A 24,455-nucleotide genomic window follows, 5' to 3' on the forward strand; every position below is an offset into this window, starting at 1 on the left:
AATACACGAGTAAATACGGTATTCTGTAACCGGTTTTCAGTGGTTACACAATACATAGCAAGGAAAAAGGAAATATTAAATTACACGGCACTTTAACATCCATATCACGAAACCCAACCTCAGATAAACTGCATTAAGTCTAAACAAATGAACATCAGGTTGAGCAACGTGACGACTATGAAATGAAATGGCGTATGGCTTTTAATGCCGGGAGTGTCCGAGGACATGTTCAGCTCGCCAGGTGCAGGTCTTTTGATTTGACACCCGTAGGTGACCTGCGCGTCATGATGAGGGTGAAATGATGATGAAGACGACACATACACCCAGCCCCCGTGCCAGCGAAATTAACCAATCATGGTTAAAATTCCTGACCCTGCCGGGAATCGAACCCGGGACCCCTGTGGCCAAAGGCCAGCACGCTAACCATTTAGCCATGGAGCCGGACGTGACGACTATAATAAAGGGATATGTAGGTTTCTAGAAAAATCAACGGTTGTCCCTTGTTCTGCGATATTATATTCCAAAATAAAACGTTACAAGACTAAATGTAATTTACGAAGGATAATTCCTTTGAGTCAAGAGGCTAAGACACAGAGATACTTCAACGTAATGCAACTTCCATAATACCATGATTAAAGGTAATAAGAAACACGTGATATTAGTAATACAACATTAAATGAAAGCTAACGGCGCTTTCAGACAATTGCACCACATAACGAAAACAAGGGGAAAGCAGAAATTCTTAAACTTGATGCAGAGGCCAGTTAAACTTGCTCCCACTCCAAAAACACTTCTGATCGGGGCAGAGGAAAAACTAGTGTGCATCAAGTAATACAGAGTTACTGGAGGCAAACCCCGATGGAAATAATATAATAATAAATAATAATACATAAATAAAATCAAACGGGCAGGCCCAGTTGAAAATCTAAGACATTTGAGTAACAGAGTGGCGAATATGGGCGAGCAAGGGTAAACTCCTATGTGAAAGTACAAGCAAACATTAAATATAAATTAAGGTAGAAATGAAACCAACAGCGCTTTTACTCCAAGGCAGCCCATCCTGGGAGGGAGGATAGCCGATGTGCATCTGATCGCTGGACTGATGAGAAACAAAAAAGACCACAAAATCTTGCCTCGCTCTCTTAAGAAGGCAAGGCTGGCCCCGGTGCGATCAGCGAGTAACCAATCAGACCACAGAAGTTTCCCTCTTGCCACCCAGATCCACCAATCAAAACCCCTTACCAAGTCGCGATGTTTTCACAATATTCCAGAACATTACCTAACCCTAATCACTAACTTTCCATCTTCCAAAATTAGTAAAAACATGCTTCTAGAATCGACAGAGGCAGACACACCCTGTTCCGAAAGTCTGCGTCACGAAACTTTTCAGAACATTACAAAATATCACTCAATAATAATAATAATAATAATAATAATAATAATAATAATAATTTACAATTTAGTAGTTACATTTCCAAATTTAGATAGATGAAAGGAATACAAACAAAATATACTACAATAATATTTTACACCATATAGTAAACATTTCTTTGAAAGAGACATATTCTACAGGTCTCATATTCTATTAGCTTATTTCTTGTCTCACTAATATCACAAGCCAAAGTTTTCATACCATGAAACTTGTACAGACATCCCAAGTGCTCCAGCAATGTCTCCAATGACTTAGTGACAGGTGGCAACTCCAGGTATCTATGGATCACTATGTCAAACACCTGAAATGGAAACATTGAATAGCATCAGCTTCGAAAACCAGCAAACAAAAGAATACATTGGATCACTCAAAACTTTCTTCTGTTCAAACTACAAGTGGCGAGAACATGCAGTGTTTTGAGGAAAAACCTAGAATTTGAGTTAATTTTGATAAATGAGTAATGTATTTTGATAAAATTAACCTTTTCCGATGACCATCCTTCGACTCACCATATGGCAAAACCTGGAGTAATAATTTGCTTGTCAAGGGATAGTTGTGGAGTAGCTTCATTACATAATGTATTTTGAAAAAACTACATAAGCTATCTGTTTCACATTTTGCAACAATAAACAATGCACTATACATACTCTAAAATGGCACACAGAAACCCCCCAGTTAGATACGATACATCAAGAAGCATCCAACGCAGCACAAGGGAATGATGGGGCCCTTCTTTTCTTGGTTATACAGATGTCACCTTAAATCCCCGAATTTCCATTTGTCTTTGAGGTCCGTCAGATGGAAGATATTTACACAGCAAATCATACTGTCTCTTACACAAATTATATACATATTATATTGCAGTGAATATGATTTGCAAGAAATGTTATCTCTTTCTTCAGGCAGCTGAAATTAGAACAGCATATTCATTCAATTATCATCAGCCAACAGCAATCGTAAGCTGAACACCCTGAAAATAAAAAAAAAAAGGAGAATGAAGCACGCAAAACATAAGGAATGAATTTTCTGCCTTAGTCAGTGATTCACATTCATCATCACTTATTCCTTTTGCATTGTCTTTGTACAGAGCATCATCATCTCTGCCAAAAAGCACATTCAAAATCAAACACTTTTTAAATGTACGACAGACATTTCAGGTAATATTTGGAGATAATGCTAGAATTTCAAAGGCTTCGGTTAGTAGAATTGTTCTCGCAAGTTTCCCTGACTTTCCCTGACACACTAACAAAAATTTCCCTGACTCACGAAAACTGAGTGACAAGTTAATTTGCTAAACATCATGTTTTACAAGGAACAAAAATGAAATTCCAGCCTCCACCATTCCTATAGCTGGCCTAATTCTCCACTTCCTTTTTTTCAATTATTTATGGAAAAACAATTACACTGATGGGCACTTTATATACAGTATATAAACAAATTATTTAGAGGTAACATGTAAGCCTAACATTCACCTTTATCTTATCATTTCCAAGGAACAAAGTACAACTAACTTATTAATAGAGTAACTCAAATATGAAAATAAAATTATTTTACCACAGCAATCTAATACTATTTCATGTGGATTTAAAACACTCTTGAGATCAAAAGAATGAACTTGTGTTTCTAATGTAGGCGAATTCCAATCAGTCTAGGTCTATTTCAAAACGGTTTTCAAATTTGAAGACAAATCAGTCATAGGCACCATAGGTTTCCAACTTTGAAATCTTGAAAGGTTTAATATCTTACAAAATGCTTCTAAAAGCACTTGGCTTCTCTAAGGTACTGAAGGTTTCTGTTGTTTCAGTGTACTCCTTCACAGATTTGTCAATGTGATCATATAGCATCCACTTCCATTGCAGTGAACTTGTAAGGAAATGTGGTGCTTGTTGTTACGTCTGTATATTTAGCACGCCAAGCGGGGCTATCTTTGAAAAGATTGTGCACAGATCTGAAAAAATTAAAAAGGTCCCAGTCAATTTTGGAGATCCCAGTTTTCATGGCTCAATTCACTGTATGCGAACTGCATAAGCCTATATCAAGAAGAGATTTTGTCCTTGGTGTTCAACACTTGTTTCTTAATAAGACTGAGGTTAACATTTGGCCCATCCACTGAGACTTGCAAAATATTGCCTAAAGGTAAGGAGAGTCCACGTATGCACCCATCTAACAAGTGAATAGCAGTTGCCCTACCTAAAAATACACTATTCCAATACCCCATTGCAACTTTTTGAAGATTTACATCCCTAAACGTTACACACAGTCCATTTGTCCTCTTTGGACAAATTTGTCTAATGATTCATCAAAACAAAGAACGTAGTCAGAGCACTATTTAAGTCATTTTGCAAACTTTCTTCAAAATATGGGGCTAATCCATTATTCATAACATAGAAAGCCTTAGTCTTGCCCATAATAAAGTTTTCAGCAATTTTACTGTCTGGGAACATTGTTTTGAATGCTGCGGGGGTTTCATCACAAGGGTTGAGAAACATCTTTCCAGTGACAACTTGGAGAGCCCACATGGCTTCAGCCAATATAACATCATCTTCATTCACACTGGAAGTCTTTAAACTCCTTTGACTTGTTGTGGCACTGCCAATGTTTTTGTAGCTGTGGATATATTGTTAATTCTTGGCTGTGTATCTTCAAGTGGAGATGGAGTAGAGGTATTCTTTGCAAAGAAAGACACTGTTGGGTGGGAAGACTTAATTTTCATGTAAGTTATTTTATTTGAGTACGTCCTTTAGCATGAGAAACGACTGCTTGTTTACCCATATTGCTAAGTTTGAATGATTTACAACACACTTTACATTGCATCATTTACCAATATGTCCAACCAACCACTCAGTTTGGGAAACACTTTACTGTCTAACCATAGTGCATTAAATGTACACTGCTTGGTAGCCATGGTCATGAGTTCCAAGAAAGCGTTCTAGAACTGAAATAAAAAAGAATAACATAAAAATGGTTGAAAGAAATGACACAAGGGCACAACAAAAATTGTAGAATTGTTACGTTCTTTTGAAAAAAATACCTGGAAAAGAAATGCTACAATAGCCTGGATTACAATAGTCTAGAGCCTAAAATTATCCCCTCAAATCCATCACTGGGGAAGGGCCTTGGCCTACCAAGTGATCTCTGCTCAGCACGATTATGGGGTATTGTGTTGTCAGCACGATGAATCCTCTCGGCCGTTATTCTTGGCTTTCTAGACCGGATTTAGTATTTTTTCAGTAGTAACATGTCAACAGATTACAGTAGAACCTCGATAATTCAAAATCGGTTGATTCAAAATCCCGCCTAATTCGAAGCAGCTCTCATTCCCGGAAACATAATTTGCTATTTGTTTTACGTTGCACCGACACAGATTCTATGGCGATGATGGAATAGGAAAGGCCTAGGAATGGGAAAGAAGCGGCCGTGGCCTTAATTAAGGAACAGCCCCAGAATTTGCCTGGTGTGAAAATGGGAAACCACGGAAAACCATCTTCAGGGCTGCCAACAGTGGGGTTCGAACCCACTATCTCCTGGATGCAAGCTCACAGCTGCGCGTCCCTAACCGCACGGCCAACTTGCCTGGTCCAGAAACATAACGTACAGTTTTGCATGTTATTTAAATTGTTTAATTCGAAGTAAATTCGTAATTCGAAGAACAATGTCGGTCCCATGACTGAAATTCAGGCTTTTAATTCAAAACTGCCTTTACATTTAAAAAAAATATTTTTCCAGAGTAATTTACAGTAAATTTGAAATTTATCCGCGTCATGATAGAACGCATCTTCCGGAATGTGCTGGGGTAGATTTCAGTACTTTCACTCACTTCAGTGTGGCTACAGTGTGCTTCATATTTGCTAAGCTCATTTAAAATCGTAACTCTTTTGTATTCAGCATTTTAAGGAACAACAGATGCAGAATCCGCGAACAACGGCGATGCCGACAGTTGGCGAAAAAGCGCGGCTCATATAATCAATTCGTACCCACCGAATAATATTGTCAATGCCGATGAAACTGCATTGTTTTTTATACCGAGCCAAAAATGTCTTACGGTTTTATAGGAGGGAAGTGATAGCCGGGAAATCGTACAAGGGGTTCATTGCAAGGTGCTGCAATGCACACTTCTTCCCCTCGTCTTAGGGGAAGTTCAATAAGGGCATCGGGCACTTTCGTTGCAAGTACAGGACATTCAGTACTGTAATCCAATGAATAAAGGACTTGCACAAGGGGGCCAGCATAATTTGTCCTCGTCATTGAATCGAGCATTTTTTCTTTTGATGCGTGATGTTATATCTGACAGTTATTTATCCAAGTGCATTATTTGAATAATGTAAATACACCTTGTTGGATACATCTCGGGAATAGTTTTTCCAAGGCTGTTGAAAGGTTTAAACTGTTAATCAAGGTGATTGTGTGCATTAATGCGTCTTAGAATACTTTGTGCCGCGGCAAGGGTTCGCATTTCTGAATTACGAGAGAAATACCATGGCGGGAAATTGTACAAGGATAGAGTCACTTTACTGTGTTCTGATGCAGATGGAAGCGAGAGACTTTCTTCCCTCGTCATAGGAAAGTTCGATAAACCACGATGTTTTAAGGGCATTGGGTACTTTACGTGCAAGTACAGGACATCTAAAATGCATTCACTTCAGTAATCCAATGAATAAAGGATTTGCTCAAGGGAGCCAGCATAGATTTCTCCTCGTCTCTGAATCATGCTTTCTTTTTCCTTTCATTACGTGAGGTTATATTTGTCAGTGAGTTATCCAAGTGAATACTGTATTGTGAATTTGAATACTGTAAATGCACCTTGTTGGATACATTTTACAAATTTTTTTTCCACGACATTTCAAAGGTTTAAACTGTTAATCAAGGTTAATTGCATGCAATACGGATCTTAGAATATTTTTTGATGTGGCAAGAGTTAGCATTTCTGAATTAAGAGTTGGCGGTTAATTCGAAATCACGTAATTCGAAATCCAATTTTTGCATCCCAACGACTTTGAATGACCAAGGTTTTACTGTATGTATGACTTGTATGAAATATGTCATTTTGCTGGTGTTTTAGGTGCAATACATAGTCCTCTCACAAGACTCCAATCACCTTGAAGCAATAGAGCTGAAATATGCTGCAAATGGAATGTATGTTCAAGTGATTAATCATTCTAACCTTTGCATAAGGGATGTAGTTACTAGATGAAAAGGTTCTGAAAACAACAGTATAATCTTGGGTAATATCCCTATTCCATTTATCATCCCCAGCGATTATGAAAAAATGAGATGGTTTCAACAGCTGAAATTCGCACCAGATATACGATGTTGCCACTCCTTTACAAGAAAAATACAACGAAACTCTCACACCCAGGAATTTGGTTCATTTTAAAGAAAATTAGATGTCTGAAGCTTCACTGTAGATGATCATCAACGAGCGCAAAATAACATAGAGATGGCGACTCATACCGCAATGCGTTCGCTCACCGAGGCAAAGATTTGTTCCCGCTGCCATATTAGAAACATCGTCTGTGCCAGCCAATGAGCATAGAATAAGATACGGTAGAGCACCTCACCAATGCGCAACCAGAATTGAAGCCAATGGACATGCGTGACCGCTATATTGTTTGGGCTAAAATATTATAGACGGGTTGCTGTCTGTTATTGATCAGGTTGCTCGTCATCGGCAATTACTCGTTTCTGAGTTTACAGATTTCCTGGCTAATAGCTCACTTCAATTCACAGCAGTTTATGTTTAAACTTTCGGTGACTGTACAGGCCAATTACTGCGCAGAACATACGACCACACATCGCGCACCTGAGGGACAGGGAATATCTTGGCTGGGTTTGGCAAAGTTTGCGTTCCTATCACTTAATATCTTCATGTCTACGGCGTTCTTGTTCAAAGTGCTGAACTGAGGCACAGACACTTTGCCGCCAAAGTGAACGGTCCTTGGCAAGTGTTTCCGAGGTTTGTAGGTTTATTTCTCCCATCTTTAAGGTTTGTTTCAGTTGGCCTTTGAAACGTCTCAGGGGGGTACCCAATGGTCTTGAACCAGAGCCAAGTTCACCATAGAGGATCTGGCGCGGTAGTCTGGTGTCATTTATATGGCGCACTTGTCCTGCCCATCTGAGGTAATGGCCAACGACAAATGCTTCCACACTCTTAGCACATGCTTTCTCGAGAACTTCAACATTAGAGATGTAATTATCCCACTTGATGTTCATGATGGAGCATAGTTTTTGCTGGTGAAAGCGCTTCAGCTTTTTGACATAACGGCGGTATAAGGTCCACATTTCACAGCCACAGAGAAGTGTAGAGATGACTACAGCCTGGTACACCATTAGTTTAGTGCAAATTGTAAGGTTTTTATTCCTGAAGACTCTAAGTAATAGTCGGCCAAAGGCCACATGGGCAGCACAAAGCCTGTTTTCTACATCCTGTTCTGGAAGTACAGCTCTTTGATAAGATACTAAGGTAAGTGGCCTACTTGTTCTAGTTTGGTGTTTGAGATGGTAATGTTAAATTCTGCAATGTTAGTCTCTGGCGTAGGCTGAGCAAGTACCTTGGTTTTTTAAGCGTTGATGGTGAGGCCAAAAAGGTCATATGCATCCTTGAAACTGTTGACTGACTGTTGCAGTTCCTCAGGTGTAAGAGCTGGTGATGCGGTATCATTAACATACTACATTACTCTAGTAACAATGGTATGTCTTCACGAGTGAAATTTGGCCAACTTGAAGAGGCCAACATCAAAGAGGTATTTAATCCCTATGCCGGGGTTGTCTGTTGTTTCAAAAAGCATGGCTACCAGATACAAGGCAAACAGAGTTGGAGCAAGCACGTAACCATGCTTTAATCCATGTGTGATTGGGAACAGTTCGGAGAAGTTGTTTTGACGGAGAATCTGTCCAGTCATACCATCAGGCCCACAAAATGCTTAGGACAGCCAAAGTGTCTCAGAACTGCCCATATAGCGAGTCTTGGAACACTATCAAAGGGTAGAGAAGAGTTCACCCCTTCAATACCATTAATACCCATTCAATACCAATTGTGGACCATAATGAAATTCATAACTTATGATCTTGGAACACTATCGAAGGTCTTTTCCAGGTCATAAAACACAAAATAGAGAGGCTTCTGTTGTTCTCTGCATTTCTCTTGCAATTGTCTTGCACAAAAGATCATGTTAACAGTACCTCTGGAGTCTCAGAAACCACATTGAGACTCTGGTAGAGTGCTCTCGGAGATGACCCGCAGGCGGCTTAGCAGAATCCTTGTAAGAAGTTTACCTACAATGGATAACAGAAAAATGCCACAACAGCTGTCACATATACTACGGTTATCTTTCTTGAAAATAGTGATGATATTGGCAATTTTGGAGGAATGGTGGAAAGATGGCGAAGAAAGTGGAGAGGAACCATGTTTGCCCCTGCCCGGCTATAGCTGGATAAAGGGAAATGATGATGATTGGCATTTTTTAGATCACCGGGTTCTTTTTGGGTTTCGCAAATTGAGAGGATGAGGATGAAGAGCCTTGTTTTTAGGAATAAGCCTCCACCTTCAATTAGTTCCAGAGGGATGTTGTCTTGTCCAGTGTTTTCCTAGGTTTCAGCCTATCAAGTGACATACAGAATTCCTGATAAGTTAGTGGCATCGCCATCGATGGTTGAGGGGGAAGTTGTAGCACATCCCGTAGAAAGTCATAGGCAACGGTGGAGCTTTGGTTTAAAAGAGTGAAGAAGAGTTCCTTCCAGCGTCTCAGGATGTCACTACCATCGGTAAGGGTGTTAGCACCATCGACTGTTTTCAGAGTTCCAACTGAAGAGCAAGATGGACCGTAGATCTCTTTCATTCCCGCATAGAAGTTCCACAGATCTCTGACATCAGATAGTCTTTGGTGTTCTAGGGCTTTCTCCTGCCACCAGTAGTTCTTCATTTCTCTTATCTGAGTCTGACATTTCTGTTTCAGATATCGAAACACAGCCTTTTTGCACAAGATGATGGATCTTGAAGGAGGGATAGGTGGGTTCCCCGTTTGGCATTGATAAGGCTCAGAATTTCTTCAGTGTTGTCCTCGAACCAGTCTTGCCTCTTTCTTTTCTCGTAGCAAATGATTTCCTCAGCTGACTCAATGATAGCCCTTGGAGTGTTGACCATTCTTGCTCCACATCATTTGTGCTTACTGGATTGCTTGCCATACGGTTCACGGTTGCATTTTGGAAGTCTGACGATGTGGATTTATCTGAGAGTTTGAAAGTGGCAAACTTGCATCGGGGCTTGCTCACAAATTTTTGATCTGTCCAAGAATCATCAATACTTCTCACAGTCTTAGTGATGAGAACATCTTTCTTGTCACACTGTCTGGTGATGACGTAGTTGAGGATGTGCCAGTGCTTAGATCATGGGAGCATCCATGTGGTTTTTTAACTGTTAGCACAGCTCGTGGCCGAGAAGTAGCAGACCATTGTCACTGCAATTACTAATACCATATTTGCCCATTACACTTTCCCACAACCGACTATCCCTTCCCATTCTGGCATTGAAGTCTCCAAGCAGTAGCAGTTTGTCTGATGGTGCTATCTTGGTGATGATGTACATCAGTTGGTGGTAGAAATGGTTCTTAGTTTCTTCATCGGCTTTCAGGGTGGAGGCATATGCAGAGATGAGTGTGATGAAACTATTTCCGGATAGTGGTAAACGGAGTGACATAAGCCTTTCGCTCAATGCAATGGGTGTGAGCTGAAGATCATTTACCAGTTTTATCTTAACTGCGAATCCAACCCCATGAATACGGTTCTCTCCATCCTCCTTCCCTTTCCAAAAGATGGTATAGCTCGAACCACACTCAATGATCTTTCCTCCACCTGATAGTCTAGTTTTGCTCAGTGCAGCAATGTCTATGTTTAGTCTAGCAAGCTCGTGGGTGATGAGAGTTGTTCTTCTCTCCGGTCTATCACTGTTGTTGTTATCAAGCAATGTTCTGACATTTCAGGATGTAATTATAATTTTACATTCATCTGCCATATTTTGACCTAATATGGGGTTACCCACTGGATGCGGCTGCCCAGCCAGGAGAAAGGGTGACTTCCGAAGTTTAGCCCCCATTTTCTAGGGCCTTCCCTAATTGGGGTGGGCAACGGTGGTCCTAAATAGGCCTGTCCAGACACAGACGTAGGATTGAATTCTTAAGTAGCCACCAGGTCTCATGAAGATGACCATCACATATCTGCCACCAATGTGGAGGTCCGGACTAGAGGCTCCCAGTTTACCGTAAACCTGCCTCCAACATCTTTGCCCCATCACCGTTGAACTTGATCGAAGTGAAGAAAGTAGCAGGGAAAGTGCAACTGGCGTGAATTTAAAGAGGATCTAGACTTGCCAGGAAGTGACCCTCATACTATGGTCTCGAAGCGATATCCTGCAGCACATGTGAGACGAGACATAGAGAGTTAGGCACCAAGATTGCAACGGACTGCCGTAGACTCAAGTTATGAATGAGTTGCACCTTCACAGCTAGTCTGTCTGGCATGATATCATCTTCCGCCACAAATGTTGGGAACTTAAAGTAAATACAAGCCAACTTCCCAAACGGGCTATCAGTAAAACTCACACGCGACAAAAAATCTAACGATTTTCGACGTACCCCGGCTTTAGGCATAGATATCAAGGATTATTATTAAATTATCCTTGATATCTATGCCTAACATCATCTTCAATACGGAACAATAATGAGAGTTGTTACTTGTAATTACTTGTACCCCGGCTTGACGAAAATAATAATACTTCTGGACTACAAAATACAAGAATTCATGCTTTAAACAGGATAATTAAAAGAAATCATATCTACTTACATCATAGGCCAATGATTTGTAGATTAATATAACAATCAAGAAGAAATCCATGTTAAACAACAGCAGGTGTGGTGAATATTAGTTTGAAGCATACATAACAGGACTTCCTTGATAAATTAAGGACATATGCGATAATTGAAAAAAGGCTTTACACAATAAAACTTGTTTAACGTAACACAGGCAAGAAATAATATAATACACACTGCAAATCAAATGCTAGTTCAACTTGAAAGTCATAGTTGTGGCCTTTTTAGCTTTCTGCAAAAAGTTTTTTCATAACAAGGACCAGAACTCCTGGTCTTTAAAATAGAAATAGACTCCAGAGATTCATTGTACATGGATGATCTGAACTCTGTTCTATTTTTCTTCACAAGGCTGAAATCAGGTTCACATTCTGCATTGCTATGGGGTATGGTGAGAATAGACAGCATTACTCTAGAAATTCGGTTTTACTTAAGAAGTCCATCGGCTCCATGAATTCTTGATATTTGTGCCCAACTGGAATCGCTTGCAGCATCGTGATTTGCAACCAAAGTGTCATCAACCTGAACTCATTCACCACCTCATCTGTACTTTAATTCTCTTCCTTGCATAACATTATAGGAAACCTTTCCAAGAATAAAACGAATGGAAGAAAACTGTGCATTTTAAATTTTGTCTAACCTAGCAACTTGAGCATGCTTTAACACATCAATCTTGAGTGGAAACTTGTTGATGATGATGTAGCCACGGGCACTACAAAAGTAGTTTCTCACTGATTAAAAGAAAAGGGATTTATCTGTATCCTGGAGATCATTCACTATGTTTGAAGTATGAACGCCAATAACTAACTCACACCATCACCTAAATTGTAGTCTCCACCATGTGCAATATTAATATCACACTCGCATACTGTGCAAATGGCAAATTTTTCTCCATTTCTTCATTTTAGTATGCACGTAAAATCAACAGAATATGATTCTTTACATGTCTGGAAGTACTGTTTCTTGATGGTTTTATTCACGATAATCTACAATAGGAATATAGCGTATGAAAATGTCCAAGAACAAACTGAAACATCGAAAGGAACCTGGACCACTGAAAGTCACATAAAATTATAACAAACACTCAAGGCAGTAAAACACTTCATTAAAACATGACACACACGTGTGGAACAAATGTAATTATTATTATTGTTATTATTATTATTATTTTTTATAACTTAATGGGCTTCGCTAACAGTGGTATACCAAGTCACTGAAATGAATGCAATTAGTCCAAAGAATACAGGAAACTGCGAACAGAAAGTTATAACACAAAAACCCAAACACTTCAAAAAAAAAAAAAAAATCATAACCTTAAAAGGCCAAAACATTCTAGATTTTAGTATGTATGGAAAATCAACAGAATATGATTCTTCAAATGTCTGGAAGTACTGTTTGTAAACAAAGAACAACACTCGCGTGGTAAAAGAATATAGGTTAAATCACAACAAGCGAACGGAGCGGAACAAAGCATTTGCGGAGCAGAGCCTGTCGACACCTAAGATTCACACAGAAGAACTGTTATCCCGGCTTTAAATTCAATTCCAATAACGACACAAACAACACATGGTAAAAATACCAATCATATCAAAGAATGAGTTATCGACTATCGTGGACTTGCTTTCGACCAAGACCGAGCGTGCTTCGACCCACACAAACAATCGATTGTAGGGAAGTGGAGCGATTATCGAATGTTATTTCAAATTTTTGTCCGTGAAGTCGTAATGACACCGTCCATCTGTAAAACTGTAAAATGCTGCAATTTCCGTAAATTTTATGGATAAATCGTAAAAGTTGGCAGGTATGTACACGGATTCAGTATTATTATTATATGAGTTTGCTGAAATGTTAAAATGGAGTTGCAACAAAAAACAAAGGTACAGACTTAGGGAAGAAATCAGAAATCTACGTATGAATCACAGGACAAGTCTGACTGTGGTAAAGCTAGACAAAAATATTGTTCATGCAGAAATTCTGATGGGCTCAGCCTCAGGAAGAATGTGTTTTATGCCAAGAATAGATTTGGAAATGTTGACATATTATTGATTCTTAAGCAGAGGCAATTTCCTCTAAATTTAGCCTTCTCTTTCACAGGCAAGAAGGTACAGGGATAAACTTTACCAGACTTTACATAGATTTGGGATGAGTCTCTCCACTCCAATGTTTACCCATGGATAACTAATAAATAGGCCTATGGAGTAACTCAAGAGTTTGCAGATCCATAAACGTCAAAATACAACTCCCATCTACAACTACACTCAGTATAGTTCATGAGGAAATTTCATAATTCCTGTATGTAACAAGGAAGTCTAACTTCAGTTCATTTAAAATTTCCAATTTACACACTCATTTTTACTGTCCAAGACAGGCTTGCCTACTAGTATTTAATAATTCCCATATCAGATCACGGTTTAAAGTGGGGTCATGTTACAGAAGGATCCTGACAGGTGGTACCTTTTACTCTGAAACAAGACCTCAAAATTATTATATTATACATCGGATCATAGAACACCATTGAAAGGGCAACAGAAGTCTGTAAAAGATGGTTTCCTGTTCCTAGTTGAGGACTGCCAATCAAGTGTTCGGACAACTTGTTTATGCTGACGTCACGTGCCATGTTGTACACTACGGCATCACTCTGTAGTAGATACTACATAGTTTCTAAATCTACCACCAGGATCTCTGTGCGACATGTTGTGTTGATGTTATGATTTTTTTTTCTATTTCAGCTGTTTGGCGCGTACCTGTAGACCATGCGTTCGTAATAATGGCCACCACTTCTCGTATTATGTTTGAAATTGATGACAATTTGGTACAATATATTGATTAATAGAGTGATGATTCTGATTATATCGAGTCAGGCGACGATTCAGATGATACTGAGAGTAATAATAATGCCGGTAACGTTTCAAACAATGACGATAGTGGTTATGTTATCCGACTTACTTTTGTGACAGTGATGCATGAAATTTCCGATAAAGACGGTAATGATGGGAATAATGATGGAATTGACGGAGACAGTAATGACGATGATGACCAGATTCCGGATTTCCGTAAAATTCAGTCCGATCACGACGTGCAATCTTAGCCCTCTCCTGCATTTCTTGAGACGCCCGGCCCTAAATATGCACCTCCTCCTGATGCTAGACCAAGTCAGTATTTTAATTCATTTTTACAAGAACTATTATTGTTAAAACACTGATATTTTACAAACTAGTAAACAGTGCATCAGTGTGCACAGGAATACCAAATTTAGGTGAGTATAATCAAAATACTAGGATGTGCTGAGATAGAAATTTGAATTTTAAATTTTTTTAAAAATTTAATTTTTTTGCTCGGAAGTATGAATTATTTTCGTGATGTTAATATAATGAGTGAAGAGAGGAATCACTTAGCTACAAGAAAATGTAAACTACAATGAGGTATCTTGAAAAGTTAGGATAGGATATGCTTTTATCTTCGGTGCTGCGTAATAGTAGTTTTCTCTCTGGCATTCTTAGCAACCACGGCAGTAAGGGACCCGGCACTAATAGGGTTATACACAACAAAGGGACTTCCTACTGCATTAGTACAATCCTCTTTGGATGTTCTTGAGCCATCTGTGTAAACTTGTATCTCATGTGAGAGAAAACATTCAGTGATAACATAATCATACTGATATGCTGGATGACCACATCAAGGATATTTACCTTTTGCTCAATATCATATTCTTGTATTACCTTACTGCATTGTCTTCCTTTCTTAATGTTAGTCAATTCAGCTTTGACTATGGCTTTCATATGCAAATGTTCTATACCAGCTATAATAACAGCAGCATCTGTGGATATTGTTCTATAACCTCGTATTATTCTGAGTATAAAACCTCTCTGAATTTGTGCAAATTTACATTGAGCCCATTTCTTTTCCAGGACATTTTGATATGCTGAAGCACAATATCACGATCCATGATATAAATGCATAGGATATCTGACACGGGAACTCACCTCATTACTTTTCCCAAGACAACCCAATGGCTTTGCTCAATTCTAAATGTTCGTACCTACTATTAAATATAATTCCAGAGTTTCAAGTCTCCCAATTGGATCTCTGGGGGGGACAGGGTTGAGAGAAGCCTAGAATCAAAGATGTTCGCTTCGCAGAGAGATATTATGTGGAACCTGGAATGTGAGGGGTTTACTACAGACTGGCAAACTATCAACTGTTGAGAGAGAAATGACACTACATGGTGTGAAGATCTTGGGACTGTATGAGACACACTGGAAAGGTGCTGGGCATTTCACCACTACCAATGGTAACACAGTATATTTCTCCGGACATAATCATCAAAGTCGAAATGGTGTAGCGGTCGTCGTTCCACAAAAGTTATGTAGTGCAGTCATTGGATACTATCCAGTTAATGATAGAATTATTTCCATCAAGATAAATTTAACACCTTGTAAATTAAATATTGTACAGGTGTATGCACCAACATCTGCTGCCCCTGAAGATGAGATACACGAATTCTACAGTCAAGTAGAATGCTTTATTGATAACATTCCTCAAAGAGAAGTTCTCATCATTCAAGGTGACTTCAATGCTAAAACTGGTGACACGTCATCCGATAACCAACTTAGTGTACATGTTGGTCCATATGGGCTTGGGACTAGAAATGATAGAGGAGAGGTCTCCTGCAATTCTGTATAGATAAGGAAGTGGTTGTTACTGTTACAAGTGAACTATGTAGTGCGAGTGGAATGTATTTTTTTTGAAGACTTTATTTGTAAAATATATGATGTTTTATTTTTATTGACCTAACCTGTATTGTATAACATTGTAACATAGGCATTTGTAAATAGTAGAATTCTGTTCTATAGTTCCTGGAAAGATCCAGAAAGTTTCATAACTTTTGTACAGGGTGTGTTACTTTGTTTGTAGTGTATTCTAGAAAATATTTCTGACTGTTCTGGAAATACAACATTCGCGATCAGGCGTCTTCTAGAATGTTAGTCAAAGTTCGCAATCGAAAGTTTGTGATTGGTGAGTCTAGGTGGCGATAGGGAACTCGTGCACACTGATTGGCTGCCTCCAAGGCCGGAAATTCTTATATATAGTGAGCGAGGCAAGTGTTCAAATTAATTCTGTATCCTGAATTCTGTCTGTCTTGGTCTATCTGTCTGCGAGCAGCCTAGCTGGTTGACGTCCCCCGGTTTCCGGGATGGCACTCTCCTTGGGTAAGCACTCTTGAATTCCGTTCCTGCTAAAATTTCCGCAATGTTCCGATTTGCTTTTCATACAGGAGTCTGCCCTAACCTCGCCTAGATTCACCAAATTAGTTACTTATGACGCCTTAGTTTTTCAGCTGGGCTTACCTGTTTGTTTCCGAGGCATTCCCATTTCTTGTTGCACTAAAATATGTAGAATGTAGTTTAATATTATTTCCCTTGGGGTTTGCCTCTGGTAGTTCTGTATCACTTTAGGTACGCTAAGTTTTGGATAGCCTTTTTCACATCACTGTATATTGCATTGTAGAACTGCAAAGGTAAATAGATGTATAGTTGATTTGAAATTTGAATTTACACCGCTACGAAATAAGCTATGTATATCACTGAACTTATAGCTCGTAACTTGGAATTGTATGTGAAATGTATTTGTAAAATTATTTGGTAAATAATATTTTTCAAATCTAAGGATCACGGCCATTTATTTTGGAATCCGCTATCTAAGCCATGTCCATGCCTTTGGTAGGTTCCCAGCCCTTTTCATTTTCCCGGTTTGTTGTTCACTAGTTGGCCCTACTGATATTTACGTACATGTTTTGTTGAAGATCCGCGCAATGCCAGCTACTGTTCCGAGTGTGTAGTGATTTCTTATATTGTGTAGTTTGCTCTTACCTTCCCCTTTTAACTCTGTTTGTGCCCTTTTTTGGTGTTACCACTGTAGTAGAGGTAACAGTTACCAATACACTCTTTCAATATCACCCTCGTCACCAATATATGTGGATATCCCCTGGAGACAGAGAACAAAATCAAAGTGATCTTATCCTGATCTGAAGTCGTTGGAAGTCATCTGTTTTAAACAGCTGAATGTGGTTCAGACCATATCCTAGTCATCGTGAGAATGTGACTGAAACTCAAAACTACAACAAAGGTACGAGAAATCAAATTTGATTATAGAGCTCTATGTAGCTTCGGCGAGGCTATTCGCCCCAAACTACAGTCATTAGGAATAAATCCCACTGACACTGCAGATTCGGTATGGAATAACTTGAAGACTGCTGTGAGTAGTGCAAGCAAGGGAACACATGAGTAGAAATCATTTCCTAGGAAGCCATGGTTAAGCGCCGAAACTTTGAGGCTAATAGAGGAAAGGAAACAACTAAAAAGAAACAATTATCAAACTGATGAATATTTACAAATGCACGCATCACTATCTTGGAAAATTAAAAAGCAGTGCAGACTTGATAAGGCAAACCAGATTCATGAAATCTGTGAAGAGACTGAACTGCATAAGCAGCACTGTCAACCTCGTGATCTCTTTAAGAAGGTAAAGAAAATTACCCGCAACTTCAAGCCCTGTTCATGGGTTGTGAAAGATGGTACCCTCATCGGAAAGAAACAACTGGCTGTTGAAAGATGGAAAAGATACTGTGAAAATGTATTTGCAGATGCGACTACCAGGAATGTTTGCAATAAGTACAACCCTAATCAATCTACAGCAACTCTGAGCCAGAACCTTCAATACTGAGGAGAGAAGTAGAAGATGCAATTAAATACCTGAAGAATCATAAAGCATCAGGAAATGATTACGGAAATGGGAGAAGAAGGGGTATATTTAATGCACTTCATCTGTAACAAGATATGGGACAGTGGTGTATGGCCACAAGACTGGCTCATTTCCATCTTCATTCCACTTCACAAAAAGGGATTAACAACGAACTGCAGGAATTATCGAACCATCTCACTAATATCACATGCAAGTAAAATGTTATTGTATATCATAAATGAACATCTGAAACCTTACATTAAATATCAGCTCCCGTCAGAACAGGCTGCCTTTGTCAAGGGAAGAGGAACTAGAGAACAGATTCTAAATATACGTCAGTTGATTGAAAAGGCATGTGAATTCAACATTCCTTTGTTTCTGTGCTTCACTGACTACCAAAAGACCTTTGATTGTGTTTTGTGGCCGAAGCTGTGATGTGTTCAAGAGGAAATGGGAATTCCATCTCATCCAGTTCACTTATGAAAGGTTTATACGAAAACAGCTTGGCCAAATCAAGGGTTATAAACTTCATGTTGTTGGTCCGTATTGAACCGAGATTACATATAAATTATAAACATAAAAGATTTCCACCTATTCAATACATAGTTTTATTTACACTGCATGTATTTACATTACATGGGACTAGTTTCAACCCTACTCGGGGTCATCATCATATTTAAACAATACACAATATTTGACGAAATCCTAAAACATGTTTCTAATGAGCAGTAAGAACAGTATGAAACAAATATATAATTAACACTATGATGTGTGGTTGAATTAGGCTAAATGCTATAGTGCTAAAAATGTTGCATATGAAAGTGAAATATTACATATGACAATAGGTGAGCAATATATAATACAAGTACACAAATACGTTAAAAAGTCTGGGTATAGAAGTACAATGAGATGCTCTATCTTGTGGATCAACTTGAGTCAAATTTTTTAGACACAGGGTGTTTCAGATAGAATTCAGTAGGTCCTGGCAATACATTATGGTTGTGGACCAAGTGCTGTGGTACCAAGACTGAACACAATATAACGCGACACTTATAATAAAAGTATACAAGTATGTACAAATGTTTGAGTAACAAATGTGTACATGATTCTCTCTAGAAGAATCTGTGAGGAGTTCATTATACACTGTATCAGCTTAAGCAGAAATTTTGATACTTGGTGTATAAAATAACCAAGCTATGTTGATATGACTGCAGGATTGATTGTTGGAACTGTATGTATTCCAATATTCCGGTAAATAAAACTGTCAATAAAATTAATACGAACCTTTTAAAACATAGTAACCTGAGCAAATGCAAAATATATAATTCCATCAGTTTGTTAGAATTTGCGCTTAACAATAATAATTTCACCATCAATAATAGAATATATCATCAAAAAGGCCTAGTAATGGGTGACCCGATTCCGGGCATTCTAGCAAATATTTTTATGGATGATTTGAAAAATAACAAAATAATCAATAATACCAACGGTCTTTAATTATAGATAAGATATGTTAATGACACTTTTGCCATTATAGATGCATAGAAAAACGATAGTCACAGTGTACTAGAATCCCTTAATGAACTTGACAATTGTGTCAAGTTCACTAAGGAAGACGAAGTCAATGGTTCTTTGAGCTTCTTAGATTTAAATGTTTTAAGAGAGAATAATAAGTTCATTTTTCAAGTTCTCATGCTCCCATCACTATAAGAAACGATTCCTTATATCCGCAATCCCATAAACAGGCTGCATTTTTTAGTCTTGTCTAGAAAGCGTTAAAGATCCCGCTTACAACTGAAGATAGTAAGAAAGAACTAAATTACATGAAGGATTTAGCCAGAATTAATGGCTATAATCCATTAAAGTCATCAACAAGATAAAATTAAGTACTGCAACCAAGTTGATCCTGGACAAGCCCAAGAAGACAAAATTTGCTGCCTTTACTTATACAAACCCAGGCTTATTTCAAGTCACTAACTCACTAAAGATATATGATATCAATATCTCTTACAGAACCCGGTACATGAACCATAATATATTCTTCAACTCTAACACAGTTAACATTAATTACAATAAATTTTTGAACTCTGGTATCTACAGAGTCTGCTAGAAAAGTGTATACACTCTTTGTTAGACGATATTGGGATATGGACATTGTCAACTGTTATCATTGCTTTTAAATGTTTTAGTATGGTCTTTCGCTCAACAGATGTTGGTAGTTGCATCACGATAGTGGGAAGACAAAATGGCTGGAGTACGCTTGATGTTCGAGCAACGACAGTACATTCTGAAGTGGTTTATCAGGTTTGAAAATGAAGGGCAACGTCAGTGGAGGAGGGAGTTTGAAAGAGAACCCCCAACACGCCTAACAATTAAATGCATTACTGGGAAGTTTGAGATGCATGGAACGATTTGTGATATTCACAAAGGAAGATCGGGAAGAACGTGCAAAGCTACCAGTCCTGCTTCGTCGGCTCACGTGTTGGAAGTTTTGCTAATTCTCCACAGACGTCTGCTACGCAATGTGCACGGGAAGCGGGGATTAGCAGTAAAATTGTATGATGAATTTTGAAAACAGCTAAGTAGAAAGTTTACATCACACGATCACTGCATGCGCTTAATGAGGACGAGGTCTGACACTAGACTCATCAGAGTGGGATGTGTCAGACCCTACCCACTGACACTGGGGTGTATGCAGGTGAACTTATCAGAAGCCTATTATAAGAGGCACAGGCAGATAACTGCATACGGAAGATAAATCTTTACAATGGAATTATTGCCTGCCTAGCAATTCTGAATGGAAAATTCTAAGTTCCCATGGAGGGAATTAGATATTTTTCACCAATAGAGCTTGTCAAGAACAGATCAGATGTAAGGCTTTTCAGGCGTTTGCTCTATTAACCAGTGTTTCGTCTTAGGTCTGACACTAGACTCATCAGAGTGGGATGTGTCAGACCCTACCCACTGATGCTGGGCTGTATGCAGGTGAACTTATCAGAAGCCCATTATAAGAGGCACAGTCTGATAACTGCATACGGGAGATAAATCTCCACAATGGAATTATTGCCTGCCTAGCAATTCTGAATGGAAAATTCTAAGTTCCCATGGAGGGAATTAGATATTTTTCACCAATAGAGCTTGTCAAGAACAGATCAGATGTAAGGCTTTTCAGGCATTTGCTCTATTCAGCAGTGTTTCATCTTAGGTCTGACACTAGACTCATCAGAGTGGGATGTGTCAGACTCTACCCACTGACGCTGGGGTGTATGCAGGTGAACTTATCAGAAGCCCATTATAAGACGCACAGCCCAGCGTCAGTGGGTAGGGTCTGACACATCCGACTCTGATGAGTCTAGTGTCAGACCTAAGACGAAACGCTGGTTAACAGAGCAAACGCCTGAAAAGCCTTACATCTGATCTGTTCTTGACAAGCTCTATTGGTGAAAAATATCTAATTCCCTCCATGGGAACTTCGAATTTTCCATTCGGAATTGCTAGGCGGGCAATAATTCCATTGTGGAGATTTATCTCCCGTATGCAGTTATCAGACTGTGCTTCTTATAATGGGCTTCTGATAAGTTCACCTGCCTACACCCCAGCATCAGTGGGTAGGGTCTGACACATCCCACTCTGATGAGTCTAGTGTCAGACCTAAGACGAAACGCTGGTTAATAGAGCAAACGCCTGAAAAGCCTTACATCTGATCTAATGAGGATGATCCTGATCGTCGAATGCAATTTTGCAAATGGTATCAGCAAATGGTAACCCAAGATGAACAATTTCTGACGAAGTTAGTGTGATTACATAAAATCAGCTTCATGGTCCGTATCGCACTTCAATAGATTCACAATTAAGTATTTATTTATTTTCCACCTAGTCGATACAATGATTGCTTAAGGCAATTTTTAATGGTCAAAAGTGGTACATGTTTCGTATATTATCAACATCTTCAGCCACATAACACTGTTTAGATGAAAAATATATAAAATTGACAAAGTAATGCTTTAGAGGAAGTGACCTTATATATATATATATTCTCTTGAGTTATTTGTTTGTTTTCATCTTGTCAATCTTATGTTAATTTTAAGGTCACTTCCTCTAAAGCATTACTTTGTCAATTTTATATATTTTTCATCTAAACAGTGTTATGTGGCTGAAGATGTTGATAATATACGAAACATGTACCACTTTTGACCATTAAAAATTGCCTTAAGCAATCATTGTATCGACTAGGTGGAAAATAAATAAATACTTAATTGTGAAGTTAGTGTGGTCTGATGAAGCCCAGTTTAAACTTAACGGAACAGTGAAACGACATAGCTGTGTCTACTGGGCTCCGGAAAATCTGCATGTTCATGTGGACAAGGCGGTCAATCTACCAGGGGTTAATGTCTGGTGTGGACTGTCATCGAGGGGCTTACTAGGACCCTTTCTCTTTGATGGTACCGTCACTGGAGCAGTGTACTTGGAAATGTTACGCACATTAATTTTACCAGCTGTACGTGTGCTTTATGGAGCCGATGATGAAGTCTTCTACCAACAGGACGGGGCGCCTCCACACTACCATGTAGCAGTATGAGCTAAACTGAAGACAGTACTACATGTGTAATCAAAATTTAAATGTAAAAAAACCACATAATAAATAGTGCTTGTTCCGTAAAGAGTGTATACATTTTTCTGGAGGACCCTGTATAGACTTAAATGTACCCAGTGTGGGTTTCTTATATGGGACAGACTGGACGTAGCTTTTTGACCAGATACCTTGAACATTACAACACTTCAAAACATAATAAGTATTCCGCCGTAAGCACCCATATGGAAGAGATTGGTGACAGTTTTACGACAAGTGAAAAAGATGTAATAAAAGTAAACTGATGACAGAGTTCAAGAATACCTACATATTTTTATACCAGCACTTAAATGGCAATTAAAATTTAAATAACACTTCAGAAACTAAAAGTCCAATAACAAAAAATTCCAGAATTACTTTCTCGTTTCAATATAAATCAAAAGAATTTCATGAATATCTTTAATTATAAAACCGCTAAAAACATTTCTTCTGTAACAACAGCTACTGTTCCACGATCACTTCATGTTATATCCCCTCCGTGAACATCCGACCTGCCCAAGGCATCGGCTGCCCCCCTCCTCACATGACTCACTCCCCGTCTCTATGTATACACATGTACAATATCAGCAGTTTGCTTCAAGCAGCCAATGCTAGCGGACACCTCATACCAGCTCCAGGGGTAAGCATCCTTTTCAATTTTTCCTTTTCATCGTCCGCTATCAACTCAACTTCCATTCCCCCTTTTTTCTTTTTCAGATTCCAAACTCCAAGAAGCGCCATAATCTGTTCTCTTTCACCTAAGGATTGCTAGAACTCCCCCTATATTCAACTATTAGAACTATTGCCATTGATGCTTCCACGGCCCGTACTTACAGAGCACAAGAAAATAAGGTGAAATTCTTTACATTTTGCAGAGCACAGTTCACTGCGAAACGTAAAGAATTTCACCTCATTTTCTCGACATGACATAAGCCCAAAAGCTTATACAGTATCATGTCTATTAGAACTATTGTTCTAATGTTAATCGTAAGGAATCCACTATTTAGTGTTCCACGTCACATACAGTTTCCTAGTCTTATTGCCAGAATGTGCATACTGACTAGCTCAACTTGAACTCTAGTGGTAACAAGTCTGTGGAATTCACAAACATTGTTGTTCATGTCATAAGTAAACCTTAGTCTGTATTGCTGTATTGTGCCTTTTGACTGGTTCAACTTGGACATGCGATGATTCAACGAACCCTATTTTAACTTTTGTTTTTAATCAATTTGAAGGAATTCCAACCTCACAATTTTTAATTTAATCCATGCTTCACGCATTGATGTACATTTTAATTCCACAACGCCTATTTCATACTTTAACAACCCCATGATTGTTTTCATTTTACAGATTATTGTTAAATCAGTTCACGATAAATACTTGTATTTATTTCGCACATATTTTGTTACAATCTCAAGTCTATTGTTTATATTGTGTTGATTGTTGATCACTCTTTTATTACGACACAGTTACTCTTTTGATATGAGGATACTATTCTGATCATTTTTAAACTCAAGACCCTGACCTAGTCCTTGTGGATTAATGGCTGATGATGTTCGCTATGTCGAACGAAACTTGTCCCATTTTTTAAGATACTTCATGATTATACTATAATCCAATGAGTATATTGTAATGTAGAGAATAGGTGGTTGTAAATAAAATTTTATAATTTTAATGTATCAACTTCAATACAGTCCCATTATGAGATTAATTATATGTAATCGCTTTCAAATGTCGACGAGAAAACTCGCTAGTGGACATAGCGAGGAAACGATACCGAAGATAATCGATTGCATGCAATATAATCACTGGAGTG

The 24,455-nt window shown here is 38.6% G+C and overlaps 1 protein-coding gene across 5 annotated transcripts in view; it reads right to left on the bottom strand.

Annotated features, from left to right (window-relative positions):
- Positions 1-24,455, bottom strand: part of MED23 (mediator complex subunit 23) — a 507,528-nt gene that overhangs the window by 117,840 nt on the left and 365,233 nt on the right. For all 5 annotated transcript variants that reach the window (XR_010858539.2, XM_067136121.2, XM_067136122.2 and 2 more), the window contains exon 17: positions 1,634-1,733. Coding sequence is in view for 4 of the 5 variants with exons in the window: in XM_067136121.2 (XP_066992222.1) it covers positions 1,634-1,733 (100 nt within the window). In the remaining variant the exon portion in view is untranslated. The remainder of the gene's footprint in view (positions 1-1,633; positions 1,734-24,455) is intronic.

The sequence above is a fragment of the Anabrus simplex genome, chromosome 1, assembly GCF_040414725.1.
Source record: "Anabrus simplex isolate iqAnaSimp1 chromosome 1, ASM4041472v1, whole genome shotgun sequence".
Lineage (NCBI taxonomy): Eukaryota > Metazoa > Arthropoda > Insecta > Orthoptera > Tettigoniidae > Anabrus > Anabrus simplex.